The sequence below is a fragment of the Pseudoliparis swirei genome, chromosome 5, assembly GCF_029220125.1.
Source record: "Pseudoliparis swirei isolate HS2019 ecotype Mariana Trench chromosome 5, NWPU_hadal_v1, whole genome shotgun sequence".
Taxonomy (NCBI): Eukaryota; Metazoa; Chordata; class Actinopteri; order Perciformes; family Liparidae; genus Pseudoliparis; species Pseudoliparis swirei.
In genome coordinates, this window is record NC_079392.1 from 7,030,096 (window position 1) to 7,050,164 (window position 20,069).

The 20,069-nt window shown below is 42.7% G+C and overlaps 1 protein-coding gene across 6 annotated transcripts; it reads left to right on the top strand.

Annotated features, from left to right (window-relative positions):
• The first annotated feature begins 2,615 nt into the window (after positions 1-2,615).
• On the top strand, positions 2,616-17,060 carry brdt (bromodomain, testis-specific). Of its 6 annotated transcripts, none has more exons than XM_056415299.1 (20): positions 2,616-3,042; positions 6,779-7,048; positions 7,148-7,285; positions 7,551-7,689; positions 8,333-8,451; positions 8,907-9,239; positions 9,319-9,447; positions 10,503-10,685; positions 10,788-10,969; positions 11,059-11,348; positions 12,299-12,412; positions 12,497-12,628; positions 13,516-13,571; positions 13,661-13,784; positions 14,181-14,251; positions 14,954-15,035; positions 15,114-15,220; positions 15,546-15,733; positions 15,837-16,056; positions 16,160-17,060. In XM_056415299.1, exons 2-20 carry the CDS (start codon positions 6,857-6,859, stop codon positions 16,223-16,225), a joined length of 2,865 nt encoding a protein of 954 aa, XP_056271274.1. In that variant the 5' UTR covers positions 2,616-3,042; positions 6,779-6,856; the 3' UTR covers positions 16,226-17,060. The 6 variants fall into 6 exon arrangements, 5 of the variants coding, with proteins under 5 accessions (XP_056271274.1, XP_056271275.1, XP_056271271.1 ...); XM_056415300.1 differs by having other exon boundaries at positions 14,957-15,035; XM_056415296.1 differs by having other exon boundaries at positions 14,954-15,220.
• The last annotated feature ends 3,009 nt before the right edge of the window (positions 17,061-20,069 follow it).

Here is a 20,069-nt window from a genome sequence, read left to right on the forward strand (position 1 = left end):
AAATTAATGAGGTACTTAAATAGGAATCATGTTTAATATGCTGCAATTCCATTCTGCTGAGTCAGAATTTGAAGGAAAAAAAGAAGCAAGACGTTAATTTTTACAAAGGGGCAAAGAAATGCAGTTAAATACTAGTTTAATAAACATAATCAAACGTTTTAATACAGGGTTAGAGCACAGTCTCATAAATTAAGCGCTTTACAGAGTGGCAAAACTGGAGAAAGTACAAGCTACAACATAGATACAGGCATAAAAAAAAGCTATAGACCAAAAAAAGACATTTTAGGATAACCTGTGAGAATCTTCTCTTCTTTGTCTCGTCTTCGGGACACTGAATGTCTTGGATTTGGGCAGAGGTTGTTATTGGACTGCGACTGACTTCAGCTACAGGAAGTTATTGAGGTTCCAGAGCAATCCGCTGCCCCTTAATCGCATCACAGCCACAGTGAGAGGGACAAATCCAGTGTTGCATGTACTCACAGCTGTCTCTTGGTAGAACGTTTCTGTTTTCACTTTGATTGAAGATACCTATCGGTAGCAGGAAAGATGAGATGATTGCCATGGCTGGGCAGCATATTCTTCTTTGTCTTGCAAGATTTATGGACTGAATCAAAGGAAAAAATCCAACTGGATTCTATTCAAATGCCGACTGTCTTTTTAATTCATTTAGAAAGTAAACCACACGCTTATACTAGGCCACTCCAAACATCTTCATTTTGTTTTTAACAGATTCCCCATCTTTTACCAACAAAAACAAACATGTGGGGCACATTAAGAATAAACTTAGATATAAAGCCAGATATTAACAGATTCATACTGCCCCCTGTCGCATCCAGTTTCGTCATTCAAATGTTGAAAATTGTTTGTTGACTGTATCTCTGTCGTGATCTCTCCCGCCGGCTCAGTATGTTTGTGCTTACCAGATTGAGTGGAATGTACTCACATAGACTTTCACGTGCATTCCATTTGCCCTGTAAGAGTATACTTGCCCCTCTTATGGAGCCTGCAGACCAAGACAATAACAGTATTTTTTTATTTGAGTAAATGTACTCGGTTGAGCGTCGCTTGTTCCCTCACTTGGTGTGAGGAGTTTATAGGCATTCATTTAAAAACAAATAGCTGTTGTTACTCCTCACATTCGAAACATCAGGGGGCAGAGCCCTTTCCTGTATGAGCTGCTCCCTTCTGAACGAGCTTCCTGTCATTGTCAGGGGAACAGACACTGGGTCAGTATGAACGGTCAGATTCAAAACCCATTTAGGAAATCTAATAATGCCATGCCTTTCACTTTCTAAATCTCCCCCTGCAACACTGTCATGTATGTACTGTGCTATAGTATTGTGGACTCAGAGGGAGGGGGGGGGGGGGCACCAATCCTTCTTGGGACAGTCTGTATTTCATGTAGTGTGTTAGCTATGAAGGAATGGGTAAACATGTTTGCCCGCAATGGAGCCATGCACCAACTTCTGTGTGTTTGCTTTGGGGAGTGAAATAATATTGTGTCACTTCACAATGGAAGACTGCACATATTTTTTTAATCAACCACTTTTTGGGGTATTCGAAACAAAAACCACAACAACATTCTACAGACTTCTGCCATTCAAACCTCTTTTGCAGGACACTATAAACCCCAAAAATGTTTTGCACATGGCTCCATCTGGCGGCCAAAAGATGTAAACGATCATGATAATCTTAAATATGAAGTCCTTTCATTTATACCAAAGAATATTGGGTTTTCACAAGGGCAAAGTTTTGCAAGCCTCTTTGATTTATTAAGAGTTTTCTATTGTAGCTACATAAAATGTTGGATATTGCCCGAGCTTTAACGTTTTTATTTTTGTTATTCTTCAATGTGTTGATAATAGACAGTGAAAGCCTACATATGATAAAATGAGATCTTCACATTTAATTCATGAAGAGCCTACAAGGAAATATAACATTACATTATGATCAAAGTTCCTCTTGTTTCAGAATGCATAGGAGGAGTTGTGCTCATCAATGTTGTATTTTGCATAAGCTGGTTTCACCAATCTTGGCATACTTATTGACGTATAGTGACAATTACATAACAGTTTCTAAATTCAATCCAGTGTCCTCACCATCGTGGGTGATCGTGTTTTCTTCAAAAGCAAAACGCAGGATTTTCTCCGTATTTCGAGCTCACAGGAAGTAAACGCATGCCTCGTTCTGGTTACCCTGGGAAAACACACAACCCCCCCAATAATGTAAATACTGTGAACTCTACATGCAATACTAAGAAATAGTATTCCTCAAACATTCGTGATTATACATGCTGGGTCATGCTCGTTCTGACGTCTCGCATTTCCCGACTTAACCGTACCAGAAAGAACAACAAATTATCTAAAAATGCAGTCATCTTTAATGCTAATTTGAGGGGTCACAGAAGATGTTTATTTATTGCATACAATGTGTGATTTTCTATAACCTGTAATAGGATAACACAATAAAGGCATATCACACAAGTATTCAGGTGACTTTACAGGTAGATAGAGGCCGGTAACGTCAACGTGTTCAGCGAATCTGAGTTTTCCGCTTCTCCGTCAGCACGTGAAACCACCACTCCGCCCACATGCAGTCTTCCGTCCCGACCGACTCATACGTTCAGTCAGTCTGCACCGGGGAGGCACCCCAACGAGTGGCTTTATTTTCGGAAGGGTCGGTGACTTTACTCCGATCAGTCAGTATTCGTACCAATCGATAATCCTCCAGGATGCATCCATGCAATCGAGTTGCTATTTTGTTTGAAACAACTTAACAAAAATGTTTATTGAATGCTTTTAAAAAAAAGGTGGCTTCACATCTGCAGGAAACACACTGGGTTGCTTTTTTTTTCTTCTTGTTGCAAGAAACTAAATGTTCCAGGCGCTCTTTTTCCTTCAGAAAAGGAACGTAACACGTGCAGGTAGTGTTTTGACCAATCAGTTGTAGCGCCGCGAACACAGGGGTATAAATGAGAGGCAGTTGCCGTAGAGACGTCTGCAACTGAAGAGTTGAACGCAAGAGCTCGAGGTATCTCGTCAGGTAATGCTAGCACGACAACATTATTGCTCACTAAATGACTTGTTTTCCAAACGCGAGCTCCCGTCGCGGTTGCTCGTGTTGACATACTGCCGTGCGAAACCTCTGTAAACCCCGTCTTAAGTTGTCAACGAGACCGTGAGGTGAACCCAACCGATGGCTAGCTAAGCTAACGCTAACGGTGGTAAGCTATGCTCGCGTAAAGTGATGAGTGCCGGCCTTATTGAGGTGGACACAACAAAGTATTACAGCGGGTGCAAATGTAAAACACGTGGCTGTTGCCAAGATAATCGCTAAAGTAATATGTTACGGCTATTTCAGTTAGCGCTAGCTAGCACGCAGGCTAATGTGGTCAAATTTCCCTCTCAACTTTAGCATTTATTAAATATCTTAACCATAGCAAACTAGTTGACGTGACTGCGCGGGACACTATTTCGTCCTTTATACATGACTAGTCAGATGAAATTGTATTAAACAGTCACTGTTAACATATATATATCTTATTTTTTTTCAAAACTAAGCGTTAAAAAGCGCAATGCCCTCGTTAGCGGTAACAGGCTGTCGGCTATGTGGAGCTCAGTGGCTAACACGTGTTGCTAAAGTAGCCGGTGGGCGTGGCGCTGGCTGCACGTGGTGCCACAGCGCTGTCAACAGCGCAGGCTGCTTCCCTGCTTTACGGCTCGAGGGGTCACGTAGTTTTTATTAATTTTTAAATGCAGGTGAAGTTGTGGTTCAGTCTCGTATGGTTTGTAACATCGCCATTGCGCTGGCGGGGAACTCTGAACGCAACACAGTCTGCTGTCATGGAAGTTATTGAGTTACCTTGCTCGCTTCTGACTCGTCTCCCACGTACTGGTTGGTCATTTAAATGCCATTCAGGATTATTAGGTTTGTATTCAAATGCAGGACACATTTTTGCAAGCTGTGGGTATTTTTTATGTGATAATACAGTTAAACAACAAACATAATGAGAGAATTGTAAAAGTGTATGATTAAATCACTGGAATGTTTCCATTGCTTTTTTTTTTACATTACATGTCATTTAGCAGACGCTTTTATCCAAAACGACTTACAATAAGTGCATTTCAACCTAGAGCACAAACTAAGAACAACAAGAATACAGGAAGTAACATTTCCTCAACATAGGCGAACTCCAAAAGTACCATAATAAGAGCCATTTAAGTGCCACTGAAGTGCTAATCTGTGTTTTAATCCAGATATAGTCGGAAAAGATGTGTTTTTAGTTTCCGGCGGAAGCTGTAGAGACTTTCTGCTGTCCTGATGTCAGTGGGGAGCTCGTTCCACCACTTTTTGCTTTGAGCATTGCCATCACCACTTTAGTTCATGTCTCGTATATCTGTGATAAAGTCACTTTAACTTTCTACATTTTCAATATCCCTGATGCTTTTTTTTCCATTTCAAAGTTTTGTCATAGCTCCCTTTTGTTGAATTTGACATTGTCCAGTCTGCCGAAGCTTACCTCCTTGACTAATGTTACAACATATATGTTGCAGCACCTATCATCATGTGTGTCACAAGACCTTTATCCATTAGACAGTTATTTTTATGACATCATATTTGAACAATTACACTGTCTTCGTTTTGGTTGGATTGGTTGGTATGTTGATTCTTTGATTGGAGACAGAGCTTATCGCAGTCTCTATTTACCAAATTACATCTGCTACTTTTGAATACTGGACAGTAAGAGATTAACAGTGTTAAGAATAACTATTATAACCAGTAAATGTATAGCAATTTTACTTAAACTTATCTTATTAGAATATGAGTACTTTATTATTTATTTATTTTGACATTTTCAGAATAATGCCTTCTGTGTGAAATAATTGTGAACGTCAAATAGCATTTGACTCCCGATGTCCTAAGTTAATGACAAACTCGTGAGCAGATCATTGTGACAGCAAGACATGTGAAACTGAGGAACTCATCATTTAATCACCCAAGTGTGGGTCACGTGCGCCCAACAAATGGACAGAACTATGATGCGCTGGACTTCACTGGAAATTATTAATGTATGAAAGTATTTTCTTGTCTTTTTTTATTTTTAAAGAATAAAAAGAAAATAAAAAACAACTTGCAATGTAAACTTATTTTGGTTTGCTTGTTTATGGAAAATATTTATTTTAAGACTGTTTTCGACTTGCAGAGTGAGAACCATGATTTTGAAAGTCTTCAATACAAATGTATTTGTTTTACGGGCCCTCTCTTTCTTTTTTGGACCTGCACTGTTATTTGGATTCTGAATGTCGTGTATCTAGTATTTTAGGTGTATTTTTTAAAAACGGCTGTTTTTTCCTCTCTTTTTTTTAAAAACCTCAGTTTCCAGAAGGCAGAAATACACTTGAACCATGTTTTTACGTAATTATATGTCAATGTGTCTCAAACGCTTGTTCAAAACATGCATGTATTATTTGTTAGTTTTAGTTGAGATGCACTTCTGAATGGACCACTGTCTGACATGTGCTCTAGGTGGCACTGTTACCCGTGTTTAACAGGAAAGATGCTCCTGGGCTCACTGCTTGTGTTTGGCAATTCAAATATACCGTTAGTGTCATTCTGAGATTTATTAGGTTTTTTTCAGGGAGTTTTTAAGTGCACAGACATAATGAAGACATATTGGGGAATTGTTGATATCTTTGAACTTCAAGTACTTATTTTCTTTTTTTCGTTTTTCACTATTGGTTTCAGTTTACCAGCAGGTGTTTTGGGATGTTGTTGCAGTCTAAATATATATATAAATATATAATATGCCCATCGGTGATCACATCCGAGCTGCTGGCTCATTGATCCGTACTTGTCTCGCGTTGAACTGGTTTAGGATCAGACTTTGTATTACGAGAGATGTTTCTTAAAGTCGTACCCAACTGAAATCCTGTACCGCTAAATGAGTTCAACACAGTTTAACAACAAATAAAACAAAAACAACTGTTTTAGGAGAGACGCTGGACAAACCTAAAACTATTTCATACTTTTGTGTGAGTTATTCTCTGCAAAACCTATCGGGAAAACCCAAAACCAACAACTTTGATTTCCCTACTCGACAAAAGAAATAGGTCACAAATAAGCATTTCTATTTGTATGCATGTTGTGGCCAGAGGCCACATTTCTCAAACACTTCCTTCAAATATGGCTAAAAAATGTTCACTTGGGCTAGATGATGAACTGATATAGATTTGGGAGCTCGAGGTCACTGACCTCACGTCGAGCACATTCTCGGGGAAATCTCCAGAATGCCCCTGAGCGAATTTCTTTAAATGTTGCCATAAATGTCCCCTTGGACTCGGTGATGAATTTATTAGATATCTGGTGGTTAAAGGTCACATTGACCTTTTGATTTTGGCCATAACCAAATAATGAATATGCTAATTCTATAAATTTGTGATTTCTCTACATAATTAAACAAATTGAATGAGCATCTTTTTTTGTTTATTTTGGTCTTCTCACTGGATTATTTGGCAAACACAATATCCCTAAGGCTACATTAGCTGCTACTAGCAGAATTTATCCCAATGTAATGAACTGTCAGCAGTCAAGTTGCATTGTGGGTAACGTAGGCACCGCCAGATTCAAGGACGTCACATTTAAGGCAGACTAGGTTTCAGCACTGATGTCTTATTATGGAGAGACTGTGATTGCGTAACATTTAAAAGAAATGTACAAACTAATCCCAAATGTACATTTTCACTGACCCATTGGAAACTACTCTCCACTTCTTGTCTAGGACAACGTGTGATGAACACTAAGTTGCAGCAAAGCACACGACCAACCGTTTCCCCATTCATGGCCTTCGGACAACACGATGACTGATGTGAAAGTCCGTCCCTCTGTCGGCGGAAACCCGCCTCCGCCCGAGGTCGTGAACCCCAAGAGTCCTGGACGTGTGACCAACCAGCTCCAGTACCTGGAGAAGGTGGTGATCAAAGCTTTATGGAAACATAACCTTTCGTGGCCCTTTCGCCTGCCAGTGGATGCGGTGGCACTGCGTCTCCCAGTAAGTAACACGCTGGTTATTGCAGCATCCAACCCATCTCTGGGTCTGGAAAGGAAATGCGTCGGGTGTATTCATGCCAACGTATTTGTTGTCTTTCAGGATTATTATACGATCGTAACGACGCCGATGGATCTGACTACTATTAAGAAGCGCCTTCAGAACAAATACTACTGGCAAGCACTTCCGTGTATCCGAGACTTCAATACCATGTTCACCAACTGCTATGTGTACAATCGGGTAAGAGGATACTGTCCATCCCGACATGCTCGTACTGCAAGATTAGTAATGTAACAGTAGGCCTGTGAACTGACATTGTTCACTAATCCCGAATGCAGATGAGGTCATTTATACTCACCTGCCCCTAAATGACTTTTAATGACTTTGTTTTTTTTTATGGGCTTTTGCACGGCTGAAGATTATATCTTGTTCAAGCGAGCGAGGCAAAAGAAGGCATGCATCATGCTTTTCATTGCATTATAATAAATTAATTCTCTTTTCACAGCCTGGAGATGACATTGTTTTTATGGCACAGACTCTGGAGAAGCTTTTTTTGCAGAAGTTGTCCACGATGCCCAAGGATGAGTGTGACACCAGAGCCATCACGACGAAGGAAGCAGTGAAGGGGAGAAAGACTCATGCAGGTATCTTGCACATTAACACTCCCTGAAGATGCTCACAATGAGGTGTGTATGTGTATATATATCTTTATGTGTGTGTATATATTTTTTTTTAGTAGCAGTATTTACCAATATTTGTTCAAAGTATAATACTGGATTGATTACTGCAGGTGTGTTTAAAGGAGAAGTTGGCTTAATTGAAGTGGGGTTGACGAGGTTCTTATCCGTGGTTATTGTTTTACACGGTAGATGGCGGTCAGCTCGTGCTGTGGATGGGGGGCAGCAGCAAAATGTTTAGAAAAAGAAAAATCTCTTTAAAGCTACCAGCTTTGAAGAGATCGTAGGAAAAAACACTCAAGCTAAATTTCAGTTCATATTCTAAAAATAGCTGATATGTATATACTTTTTGTGAGCCTATTTTTAGGTAGTGAATTTCTGATATCTTAGGTCGCTAATTTCTGATATCTCCATGGATTGAGCGTTTCCATACTTTAACAGGATTTATATTGCTCTTAGACCTGCTCTACAATAACAAAATGACTTACAACATGGGATTATTAACTGCCCCAAACATTAATGGAAGTTAATTGTGTAGCCTAATTTCACAATTAAAATGTTTTTTATCCAATTACCTGTGCACTTATTCACTCTCCCTGGTGTCATGCAGATGCTCTAAAGCAGAGGTCCCTTGTGTCAGAGGTTGTTCTCCAGCAGACTGTGATGGTCATTCAGCCTGAGATGAGTCAATACATCCCACCCGCTCAGCTCTCTCAAATTGATGCAACAGTGAGTAATTTATTGGTTTATAACTGACTTTAAACAATGAAATTGACTGTTTCTAAGGGTGTGAAAACACCAGATTGTCACTAGGAGTGGTTGTCCTAGTTTTTATGACACAGGTTTGATGCTTGATTTGTTATTTCAGTAAGATAAGAAACCAAAATATGTTGACCTGAATATCCTAGTTGAATTGTTGTTGTTATTTCCCCTCCTATTTGAAGAAAATAGGTCAAATAAAAGTGTTGATGCCGCAGGCCATTAGTAGCTTGTTTTGTGGTGGCGTGGCGAGAACACAAAACACACAAAACTCTACATTCATACCAGATTACCAAAAAAAATTACATTTTTACTTTACGTTTACTATACTTTGAATCAAACTTTGAAAAGTCAAAATGCTCAACCAATTTTTTGATTCTTTGTCCTCAATGGGGTTTTTTCAATCTCTCTCTCCGAATATTCAGATAAAAAAGGGTTTTAAGAGGAAAGCGGACTCAGTCATCACCGGCGGTGACACCTCCCTTGCTGAGGATCACTCGGCACCTTGCATGTTATTCTCAAGGAGAGGCAGCAACAGGCCCATCAAACCCCCAAAGAAAGACTTGCCTGCCTCTGAGAGCAAAAAGACCCGACTGTCTGAGCAGCTCCGGTGCTGTAATGACATCCTGAAGGAGATGCTCTCAAAGAGACACTATGCGTATGCGTGGCCCTTCTACACCCCCGTTGACGCGCACACGTTTGGCTTGCACGACTACCATGACATCATCAAGCAGCCTATGGATCTGAGCAGCATGAGGGTAGGATGATTTACGACACGCATTACAACACTTCTATCCGAGTCCGATCAGTTTTAATAACAAAGTGTCATTTCTTCAGAGGAAAATGGATCAACGAGAGTATGCAAGCGCAAAGGAGTTTGCCGCTGATGTCCGACTGATGTTCTCCAACTGTTACAAATACAACCCGCCGATGCACGAGGTGGCCGACAAGGCACGGAAACTGCAGGTATAGATTGTACTTTCAATGTTTCCCACCAAAAATGCATTCAGTGTCCTTGAAGCCTAAAAGGTGTGCTGGATGTACTCTCCTCTTCAAAAACCATCCCAGACATGTTGAAAGCTATATTGTTGACATCCTGCGTGCTTGCGAGCAGCAGGGCTCGTACGGTCATGGAAAACCAGGAAAAGTCATGGAATTTGTAAATGTTTATTTCCAGGCCAGGAAAAGTCCTGAAAAAAAATAATCCCAAAAGCTTTGGAAAAGTCATGGACATTTGTTATATTCTTATGTGCGTTTATGCTGAGTTTTAAATAATTAGTATGCTTTTAAAAGAACGATGCTCAAAATATAAGGCGGCATACACACTCATACTTTCAGTGGAAATTTGTGAACGCACCTTAACTGGAAAAAACACATGTTTATTCTTTTAATCAAACTATTGTCTCTGATTCATTTGTGTCATTAAAGTTTATACTGTATGCCTTGGAATTCACATTGTTAGTTTAAATACTAAATTCTCACTTTTTTTATGGATACGCCGAGATACACAAAATGTTTGTTCGTGGAAATTTGGTTTGAAGTCATGGGAAACCTTCGGTCAAAAATGTGTATGAACCCTGTGGCAGGCTCCTTCCTCCTTTGCCTTTTTTTGTTGGCACATTGCTCCATCTCCTGGCGTTTAACCACCACTAACTGGATCAGTATCGTGTGAAACCGTCAGCAGGGACCGTACATCACATCACACGCATTACTACCGAAATGGTGACCCGCCGGCAAATCATTTTACTTAAAAACATCAACAATTTAAATAAACATCAACAGAATGTGAAGTAATTGCTCCAAAGTGGTCAAAAGATCCATAAAACATTGTGTTTATTGGCAGGAATATTTGGAACAATATTTTTTTTTCATCTTTCAGTGAAACGTCATGGTTTATTTCTACTGCACACTGGAAAATGGAATATGGATTGTGATTCTAGGCCGTCCCTAAGTCAATGCATTGGCATCAATATGATCATTTCTGTAATCCGCTACAATAACATCGGTGTTTGTATCAACAGGAAGTTTTCGAGGCCCGATACCTGAAGGTCACTCAGGAGGAGAGTTGTCCCAGACCTCAGCAGCGAGTTCACCATGGAAAAAAAGACAGGTGTCAGAGTTCAGCCTCTGAAAGCGAGAGCTCCTCGGAGGCAGAGGGGGCCTCCGAGGAGGTGTCCCTGCAGCTGGCCAGTCTGGAGGAGCAGGTTGCTATACATTCATGCCTGTAAACCGTGCAAATTGCGTTTGAAAAGTTATTCTTTTCAGTGCATTTGACCTAATTGGCCCATTGACGGCTGGCTTTTCAGTTGAAATCTGTCCACAATGAGCTGAAGAGATTCACCCAAGTGCCCGTGATTAAACCCAAGAAGAAGGACAAGTTGAAAAAGGAAAAAAGAGCCAAAGACAAGGATATCGCTCGACTAAAGCACAAGTCCTCAAAACACAAGTCTGTTGAAGAGAAATTGGCGAACCGCAAGAGCTCTACTTTGTGAGTTTTAATATGGTTTCTGATATTGTTGAACAAAGTATTCCTCATGTGCTACAAATAACACTAGATGTTTTATTATTAATGTCCAGGCATGGCGGCAGACACAGCAGTCATGGCGTGACTTCGACGCGCAAGGATGACGTCGCATCAACACCGGTCACCTACCAGGAGAAGAAACAGCTGAAGTTGGACATCGACCAGCTGCCCGGTGACAAACTGGGCAAGTTGGTGACGATCATTCACGCCCGGGAGTCCTTCCCACGAGACTCCGATGTGGAGGAGATCGAGGTGGACTTTGAGATGCTCAAGTCCTCCACGCTGAGAGCCCTGCAGAGGTTTGTTGCAGCATGTCTGAAGAAGTGCAACAAGGACACTCGCAGTAAGTACAGCTCACAGCGGCTCTGTTAACCCTCCTGTTACCTTCGGGTCAATTTGACCCCATTCAATGTTTAACCCTCCTGTTACCTTTATATTTACTGACATATTTTACCCTCGGGTCAATTTGACCCCAGCAATTAAAACCTCCAGAAAATTATTAGAATTAATATTGTTTTCCAAGTTTAAGTGTGAGGTACTTTATGTTTGTTTGTTGGCTACCTAAATAGCCCTTTAAATATATAAAAAAGTTGATATTTCTTTTATGTTTGACACAGTGAAAAACAGCCTGGGGTCAAATTGACCCCAAAGAACACCGACGTTAAACATTAAATGGGGTCAAATTGACCCAAAGGTTAAAGCTAGAGTGGGACAGACGCCACACACACCACAAGGAAATCTAGAGAGCTTTCTCTGGCGGTGGTCGGCTCATTCAGCATTGTGCACGCTAATTTGTCTCAGGGCAATATGATATATATGTTAAAAAAACTCCTGCTCTCTAGCTTTAAACTGTTTTTTAGATTTAAACATAAAATGTGCAATTAGTGTCCAAAGCGATTTTAAAAATTATAAATTTTTTCCCAGTTGAAAGTGCTTAGCTGGCGCAGTATTTTTATCAGCTGCTCCGGCTGCGTCTAGTTGTTGTGGTGCGGAATATTGGCAGAAGTACAAATGTCGGCACAAGGATGAGAACGAAGGGAGAGAGGGCCTGCCGCTCTTTGGTTATTGGAATTTGGAAACAATCGTTTGGTTCAGGTTCAGATCAATTTATATACCCGCCCCTCCTCCACTGTGATTGGGCAGCTGGGTAAAAAGTATCGGTGACAAATGCAGCGTTTTACCCAAGAAATCTTAAAACTGAATCAGGAAACGGCACTATTGAGCGGTGAAAACATGTAAACAACATGCGGGAGCAGCCCTGATCGGAGGGTTGTTATCTCTTCCGTCCTGCAGAAAACAAGCCGGTGAAGCCCACAGGAGTTTTGCCGACTGGCAAACTGAAGGATGCTGGGACGCCGCAGGTTGCCAGCAAAGAGCAGCACTTGGTTAAGAAAAGAAAGCCATTACGTAAGATCTGAATTTTATTACTATTCTACGCTTCCACATGTGAGTGTAAAATTATAAATGATCTTTTTTCCCCCCTGTTACCAGCTCAAATCATAGCAGCTCCTGCCCTTGGCTGCCCTTCATACCTCAGTGAATGCAGCAGCAGCAGCTCGTCATCCAGCTCTGGCAGCAGCAGCAGCCATTCCGGCTCGTCCGATAGCAGTGACTCTGAATCCGGTTCGCTGAATTTAAGATGAATCAAGTTCACATATAAATGTTATTTAGGGAATCCAGGGAGTTTTGTATACAAAAGTCCAAGTGTAAATCCTAATATAGGATTTAGTGATCTGTTTATCTATTTATTTTCTTTTGTGTTTGGAAATAGTTGTCTACTTTATTTCGCCAATGATCCTTGTCAGGTAATTGTTGTGTTACATCAGGGATATATGTAGGGCTGCAACTATTTTCTTTCCTATTAATCAATGAATGGGATAAATAATTTTAGAAAACATTATTTTTCAACCCTTTGTTCAAAACCAGAACTGACATCGCTTTACTCGCGTGAGTTTATTCGCCCGACTATCTGATTTGTTTGCATCGTAAAAGGGGGCGGGGCTTATCTCTGTTGCTTTGTTCCGTGAAAACCGTTATCATTTCCTCCATCCACCCTTGAAGAACTAACCACTAGTTCTGCTTTATACTTGTTGAGGACATCCCACAAACATCGGAACATCTAACGCCCTCGTGTTTGGGTTCATGACATCACCCGTAGGCTCACACGGCTCGGTCTCTTTCACCGACTACGTCTGGATGACCGCCGCCTCCAGCGCCAATAGAGCAGCAGCAGCCGGTTAGATGCACCAACGGCGGAGCATCTCACTGCTGACTGGCTTTCGCAACTCAGCATTATGCTCTGCGCTCAACAAAAAAATTGTTATACTCAAACATCTCTGCGACTGATTGAGTGGCGTGATAATCGCGCCACACAACAAGTTGATAATGAAAGTCGTTGCCAACTATTTTAATAATCGATTTTTAGCGATTTTATAGATTCGTACCTGTCCGCTAGATGTATAGATGTCCGTCCACATTACTGATGAGAATTATGACTGCATGTCTTTCAGTGCCAAAGTCAAAGAAGACAAAAAGTAAAGACTCTTGCCAAAAGGTGAAGACGGAGGTGAACTCAGCCGTAATAAAGAGTTTCACGGCGAGAGCGCCGTACTGATTGATTGGCATGAAAAGTAAGACATTTCATTTCTCCTTCAGTCAAAGGTGAGCCACTCCGCCTCCAGCAAGCGGCCCTCTCCTGCCGCGCAGCCCCCAGTGACCGAAGCCAAATGCCACCCAACGCACCGCAACGTAGACCATGAGCTGAATATATATCCCACAGGTACTGCTTGCATCCCTCCCTCAACTAAGAGCGAATTAAGATTTGTCACAAAAAAAGATTTTAACAACAGTATTTATTTATTTATTTTCCTTCAGAAATGCTTTAATGTGATATCAGGTTACTTGTTTCTCTTATTGGTGCTGAAGTGGAAACCATTAAGGCCGTTTAAATAGTTATTGACTCTGAACAATTTACACGAGTATTAGTATTTTGGGGTTTTAATTCAGCGATACCCCTGTTCTCGCTTCGAACAGGGCTGAGCAGGAGAGCTACGGTTCAGTGAGCCATCGACCCGGCGACGTTCCGTCTCATTAACTGTCCGCTAGCTCTCGCTCTCAGGCGTGTGAAGGCTCGCCATGCGCTGAATATCAATATCTGCCCTTTGCCATTTGATAGATCTGGCTGCCCTTTTATCCCCCATGGCATCTCCGGGAGTTTTGCTGGACTGGAATCCCACCAGGTTTGAGGTACTTGTAATGAAAATGAATGTTGTGACGCACACTTCCTGTGATGAGTCTTGTTCCGTGTATCATACAAGTCAGTTAGTCTACTGCTAGAGGTTCTTTGTGTCCTTTGTGCTGACCTGGTATAGTATTATCTTACAGTGTGATTGCACCTGAAAAACAATACATACTGGTAGCTATCAAGTTCGTGCTGTATCATACGCCAGATCAAGCTGCATTTACAGAGGCCGGCCCTGGCTGTGCTTACACAGCAAAAACAACAACAAAAAAGCTTGTTCTGTTTTATAGTAGAGCAACAGAAAGTCTCAGATCGGGTGCATCACAGTGTCCTTATATTAAGTAGATAATCTTAAATTATATCTATATATTGCCAACATGTCTACAATTTCTTTGGCAGTGTCACTACTTCAGTGTTAAGTTGTGTCTCAGTATTCACGCCAACATTCTGTTTATTTCTAACAACACAAAATTATAAGTTAAATGATCTTTGTAGGAATTTATTCAAGGAATATCTGAAGAAAGTAAAAATATTTATTTCAAAAAGCAACAGGACATATAGTAGCATGTTCCTATACGAAGTCTTCTTCACAGTTTTATGTCATGGATCGTTTTTATGATAAGCGTAGTATTTCAGTTTGTTTGGTCTTTAATATTCTGCAATGTTCCCTAAATATTTTAAATCTGAACCATATCTTTCCCATCCAGCAGGGCCCGGTGCTGTCCCCTCTGAGAGACAGCCCGCTACGGTCCAAAGAGGAAACCCGGTTCAGTAGGTCACCGGAAAACCGTGAGTCTGAGATCTACTTTTTTTTTATTTGTTACCAATCCTTCAGAAGGACACTTATTTTTACATGGATTGTGCCAGATTCCAGATACTCTGAGGATTTCCTCAGCAGACAACTGACCAATGTGCTGCACACCAACACACCGAGTAACTCTGCCGGAGAGGGGAAAATCCCAATTCCCAAAAAGGTCAGCATCTTATACGATTACAAACGAGTGTTACCTCTTCAGAAGTTCCCATGAGCTTTATTTAAGTCATAGTGCTTATATATATCCACATGATATATTGTGAAAACAACATGGAGGCTACAAAGAAGAATTATTGTATTGCTCATTTAAACAATGCGTCGATGGCTGTTTCCAGTGAGTGGCAAGAAAGACGAAGGAAATGGTTACGTGGTATATTCCCTCTGAAAGTACCAACACATTTGCTGTTGTTGTTGTTGTTTAGAATTGAAGGGGGCGTCCACGTGAATTTTCATTGTCGGGAACGCCATTGATTTGTCTTGTGTAGGACATCGTTCTGAAAAATGCAGAGTCCTGGGCGAAAGTGGTGCGGCAGTCGGTCACTGCAATCAAGTCGTCGAAGGAGAGCTTCCAGAAGTTCCGCAAGGTGGCCATAAAAAAGGAGGCGCAAGACAAAGCCCTGAAGGAGAAACTGATGGGCGCCGCCGCAGAGACGGAGGTTCCCGAAAAGAGCAGGTATTCGGCGAACGCGTCCGACTTTTCTTTTATTTCTCTGTGAAAACCTGGTGGGTTCCAGAGGAATGTTTCCCATCAACGAGGACATTCTCCCTCCCTCTAGCTTCCCCGGCCCGTGTAGAGCAGAAACCAATCCCCAACCCGTCAAGGAGGATCCCAATTCGCCAGAGAGCCTCGGCACCAAAGCCGCCCTGGACGCTCCGAAAGACGCGGAGCAGCTGAAGTCCCCCGCAGAAGCTCCGCCTCTCCCCACACAGTCCCTGGTGGACGGGGAAAGGGAGCTGGCGCGCAGAAAAGAGCAAGAACGACGCAGGCTGGAGGCCGTGAGTTCCCCTCATCCATGTCCCGGTGCCATTCTGTTGTTCCGGTGTCGGTGAAATGGCCTTTCTGATTGTTAGATTACAAATTGTTCTTCCTCTTTTCTAGATGTCTGGGATTGATATCTCTATGCAGCGGGACATCATGACCTTATTTGAACTCGGCCTGGAGTGACAGACCGCCGTGCGCGCGGCCTCGTTGAATAGCTCGAGCTGTTGGCTCTTTCTCGGGCACAAAAGACCACTTCAGCATCAATCGTATTTACGTCCTGGAGACTAGAAAATAAAACGTTAACTGTTCTATAAAACATAAATGGGCCCCTTGGTTTGCATTTTAAATGAATAGTCAGCGTCTGCACTGTTGAGTTTGAGATGATCGGGGTGTCGCACTTTAAAAATTCCTTCCCTGATGTTCTCTTTCAGGCGTGTTTTTCGGCTCTCTTTCTCCACATGTTGATGTGAAAACAGTTGTTTATGACAAGCTAATTAATGCATTCATACACTTTAGTTTACACTTTGCCACCTCGTCTTGTTTGCTGAAATGTGCAGTGTTGTTTCGTTCTTCTGCTCCGTTATGCACTTTGATGAACCCTTACCACCAGTCTTCATATATATATTATATGGAGACAAAACACCAGTTTTATATCTTTACGGTACAATGCACGTATGACTTTGTTTTTATTTATAATTTTCATTGCACAAGAATCAAAACTTATTTTGAATGAAAGGTCGGAAGGTCCTCATCAACAATTTCCAGTGTGGAACCAAAGTAAATATTCTCAGTTCCTTATTTGCCTGACTACTTGAAAATACCATAAATGTGTTAACTGTCCACACACTGCACTTTGTTGTTCATACAGTTCTGGCTGTTCCAAAGTTTATTTTTTGGAGATTCTCAACATGTTCTGTATGTTACAGTTTGTATATGCTAAATAAATAAGAATGTCTTTCTTTCTCTCTTTTTTAGCAATTTTTAGAAAAAACTCAATAAAGCTATTTTCACCAAGCAATCTTCATTACTTCATGAATAAACCCTTATATATATATATCATGTAAATGATGTATATGTGTGTGTGTGTGTATAAATATGCAGAGGTGGATTTGGGGCTATACTTCACTTTGATAACATGTCTTCTTCCAGACCAATTAAACGTACATTATCCTAAAATGTGTAACAAGCAAACGTAAATTCATACCTGCAAACTTGTCACCGTTCGGCGAAATTCGCCGTTTTGAAATCAAAATAGGTCATCCACGTGAATAGTGTAGATCCCCCACAGCCCCACCAACAAGCCACAGACCATCAGCCCACCCTCCCCCAGCCCATCAGGGGCTCACACCTCTGGAGCACCCTCCATCAACTCAGCGACGCCCCTCGTCATCCTGGAGAGAGCAGTCAACAGGCTGTTTAAAAAGCAGAACCCCCGCAAAGCAGCGGGCCCGGACTCCGTCTCCCCCTCCACCCTGAAGCACTGTGCGGACCAGCTGTCTCCGGTGTTCACCGACATCTTCAACACCTCCTGGAGACATGCCACGTTCCAGCCTGCTTCAAGGCCTCCACCATCATCCCCGTCCCCAAAAACCCAAGATCACAGGACTCAATGACTACAGGCCGCCTGACCTCTGTGGTCATGAAGTCCTTGAACGCTGGTCCTGTCACACCTCAAGACCATCACCGACCCACTCCTGGACCCCATGCAGTTCGCCATCAGAGCCAACAGGTCTGCAGACGATGCAGTCAACATGGCCCTTCACTACATCCTCCAGCATCTGGACTCCCGAGGAACCTACGCCAGGATCCTGTTTGTGGACTTCAGCTCTGCCTTCAATTCCATCATCCCGTCCCTGTTGCAGGACAAGCTCTCCCAGCTGCACGTGCCCGACTCCACCTGCAGGTGGATCACAGACTTCCTGACCGACAGGAAGCAGCACGTGAGGCTGGGGAAACACGTCTCAGGCTCCCGGACCACCAGCACGGGTTCCCCAAGGCTGTGTTCTCCCTCTGCTGTTCTCCTGTACACCAACAGCTGCACCTCCAGTCACCAGTCCGTCAAGCTCCTAAAGTTCGCGGATGACACCACCCTCATTGGACTCATCTCTGGCGGGACGAGACCGCCTACAGGTGGGAGACTGACCACCTGGTGACCTGGTGCAGCCAGAACAACCTGGAGCTCAACGCCTGAAGACAGTGGAGATGGTTGTGGATTTCAGGAGGAATGCAGCCCCACCGCCCCTTCATCCTGTGTGACTCCCCGTCGACGCTGTGGAGTCCTACCGCTTCCTGGGCTCCATCATCTCCCAGGACCTCAAGTGGGAGCTGAACATCTCCATCTCCAAGAAGGCCCAGCAGATGCAGATTCTTCCGAGTTCTTCCTCAGGCAGGCTAGGAAATTCAACCTGCCAGGGAAGATGATGGTACAGTTCGCCATCGTTGTGTCCATCATCTGCTCCTCCATCACCGACTGGCACCCTGTAGCCACAGCCAAAGAAGCGCGCAGGCTGCAGAGCATCATCCGGCCGGCCGAGAGGTTATCGGCTGCAATCTGCCTTCCTCCAGGTCCTGTTCACTTCCAGGTCACTGAAGGCCAGAAAGATTGTCGCCGACCCTCCCACCCTGGACACTCCTGTTCGAGTCCCTCCCTCGGGAGGAGGCTGCGTCCATCATGACCACGACCTCCCGCCACACCAATAGCTTTTTCCGACGGCGGTCGGGCTCATCAATGGACCCCGGACTGACTGACTGTCACCCCAGGACTACCACCTCTTCTTCCACCTTCCTCTCCTCCTTCTTCCTCCCTTTCCTCCTCCTCCTCCTCCCTTCCTCCTCCTCCCTCCTTGCGTTGATTGTTGATTGTCATGTCCAAATGTTGCAACTTCCACCATAAAAAATTACTCGATTGTTTGTGAAAACATTCATTCTTTGGCAATAAACCTGTTTCTGATTCTGATTCTGATTCTGAGCCGAAGAGTTTTTGTTTGGGGGGGGGGGGGGGGGGGGGGGTAAATTGGACGGCCGGCGTTTATGAGATTGGAGTGAGACAAGGTGAACATGCGATGTGGTGATCTTCGCAATAAAACATCTTTGATGGGACACGTCGAAGGAACAGTCATGGAACAGACTCATCGAACAGAATTATGGAACAGGCTCATCGAACAGAATTATGGAACAGGCTCAAAGCTCAGCAGAGCACACAAGTAGGCTCCAAAAAAATAGGAAATTGGTTCATGAACGACTTTAACCATATTATATATAATGATAATGTAAAGTTGTTATTACCATTCTTAGGGCCCGATCACTGAATTATTCAGAGGACCTTTTTTTCTTTAAATGTTTGTTATTATTATTTAGATTTGCGGTCAGAACAATCAAAAGACCGTAGTTCTAAAAGCTTTGAGGTGTCATCAAACAACGTGGTGTGGAGCACCCCCCCCCCCCCATTGTCACCCTTTTCACCCCTCATGAGTTTGCAGGTATGTAAATTGGTAATCGATTGTGTAAATTACAGGGGTCATATGTTTTAACCCCAGCTGTTCACCTGGCAAGTCTCCCCCTTTAATATATGCACGCGCTGCCCGTCACATGACGGCCACCTGCTAATTAAGATCGCCTATAGCAACCGCTTAACCCTTGTGTTGCCTTAGGGTCATTTTGACCCGAATCAATATTACACCTCCCCCGCCTTAGGATTAATTTGACCCCATTCAATGTTTAATGTCGGTGTTCTTTCGGTAGTCAACAAACAAACATAAAGTGCCTCACACTTAAACTTGGAAAACAATATTAATTCTAATAATTTTCTGGAGGTTTTAATTGCTGGCATCAAATTGAACCCAAAGGGTAAAATATGTTAGTAAATATAAAGGTAACAGGAGGGTGAAACATTGAATCGGGTCAAAATGACCCAAAGGCGGGGGGAGGGTGTAATATTGATTCGGGTCAAAATGACCCTAAGGCAACACAAGGGTTAAGCGGCTTAACGAACCAGAAAGGTTCGGCGAACACAGTTGAAACCCCCGGG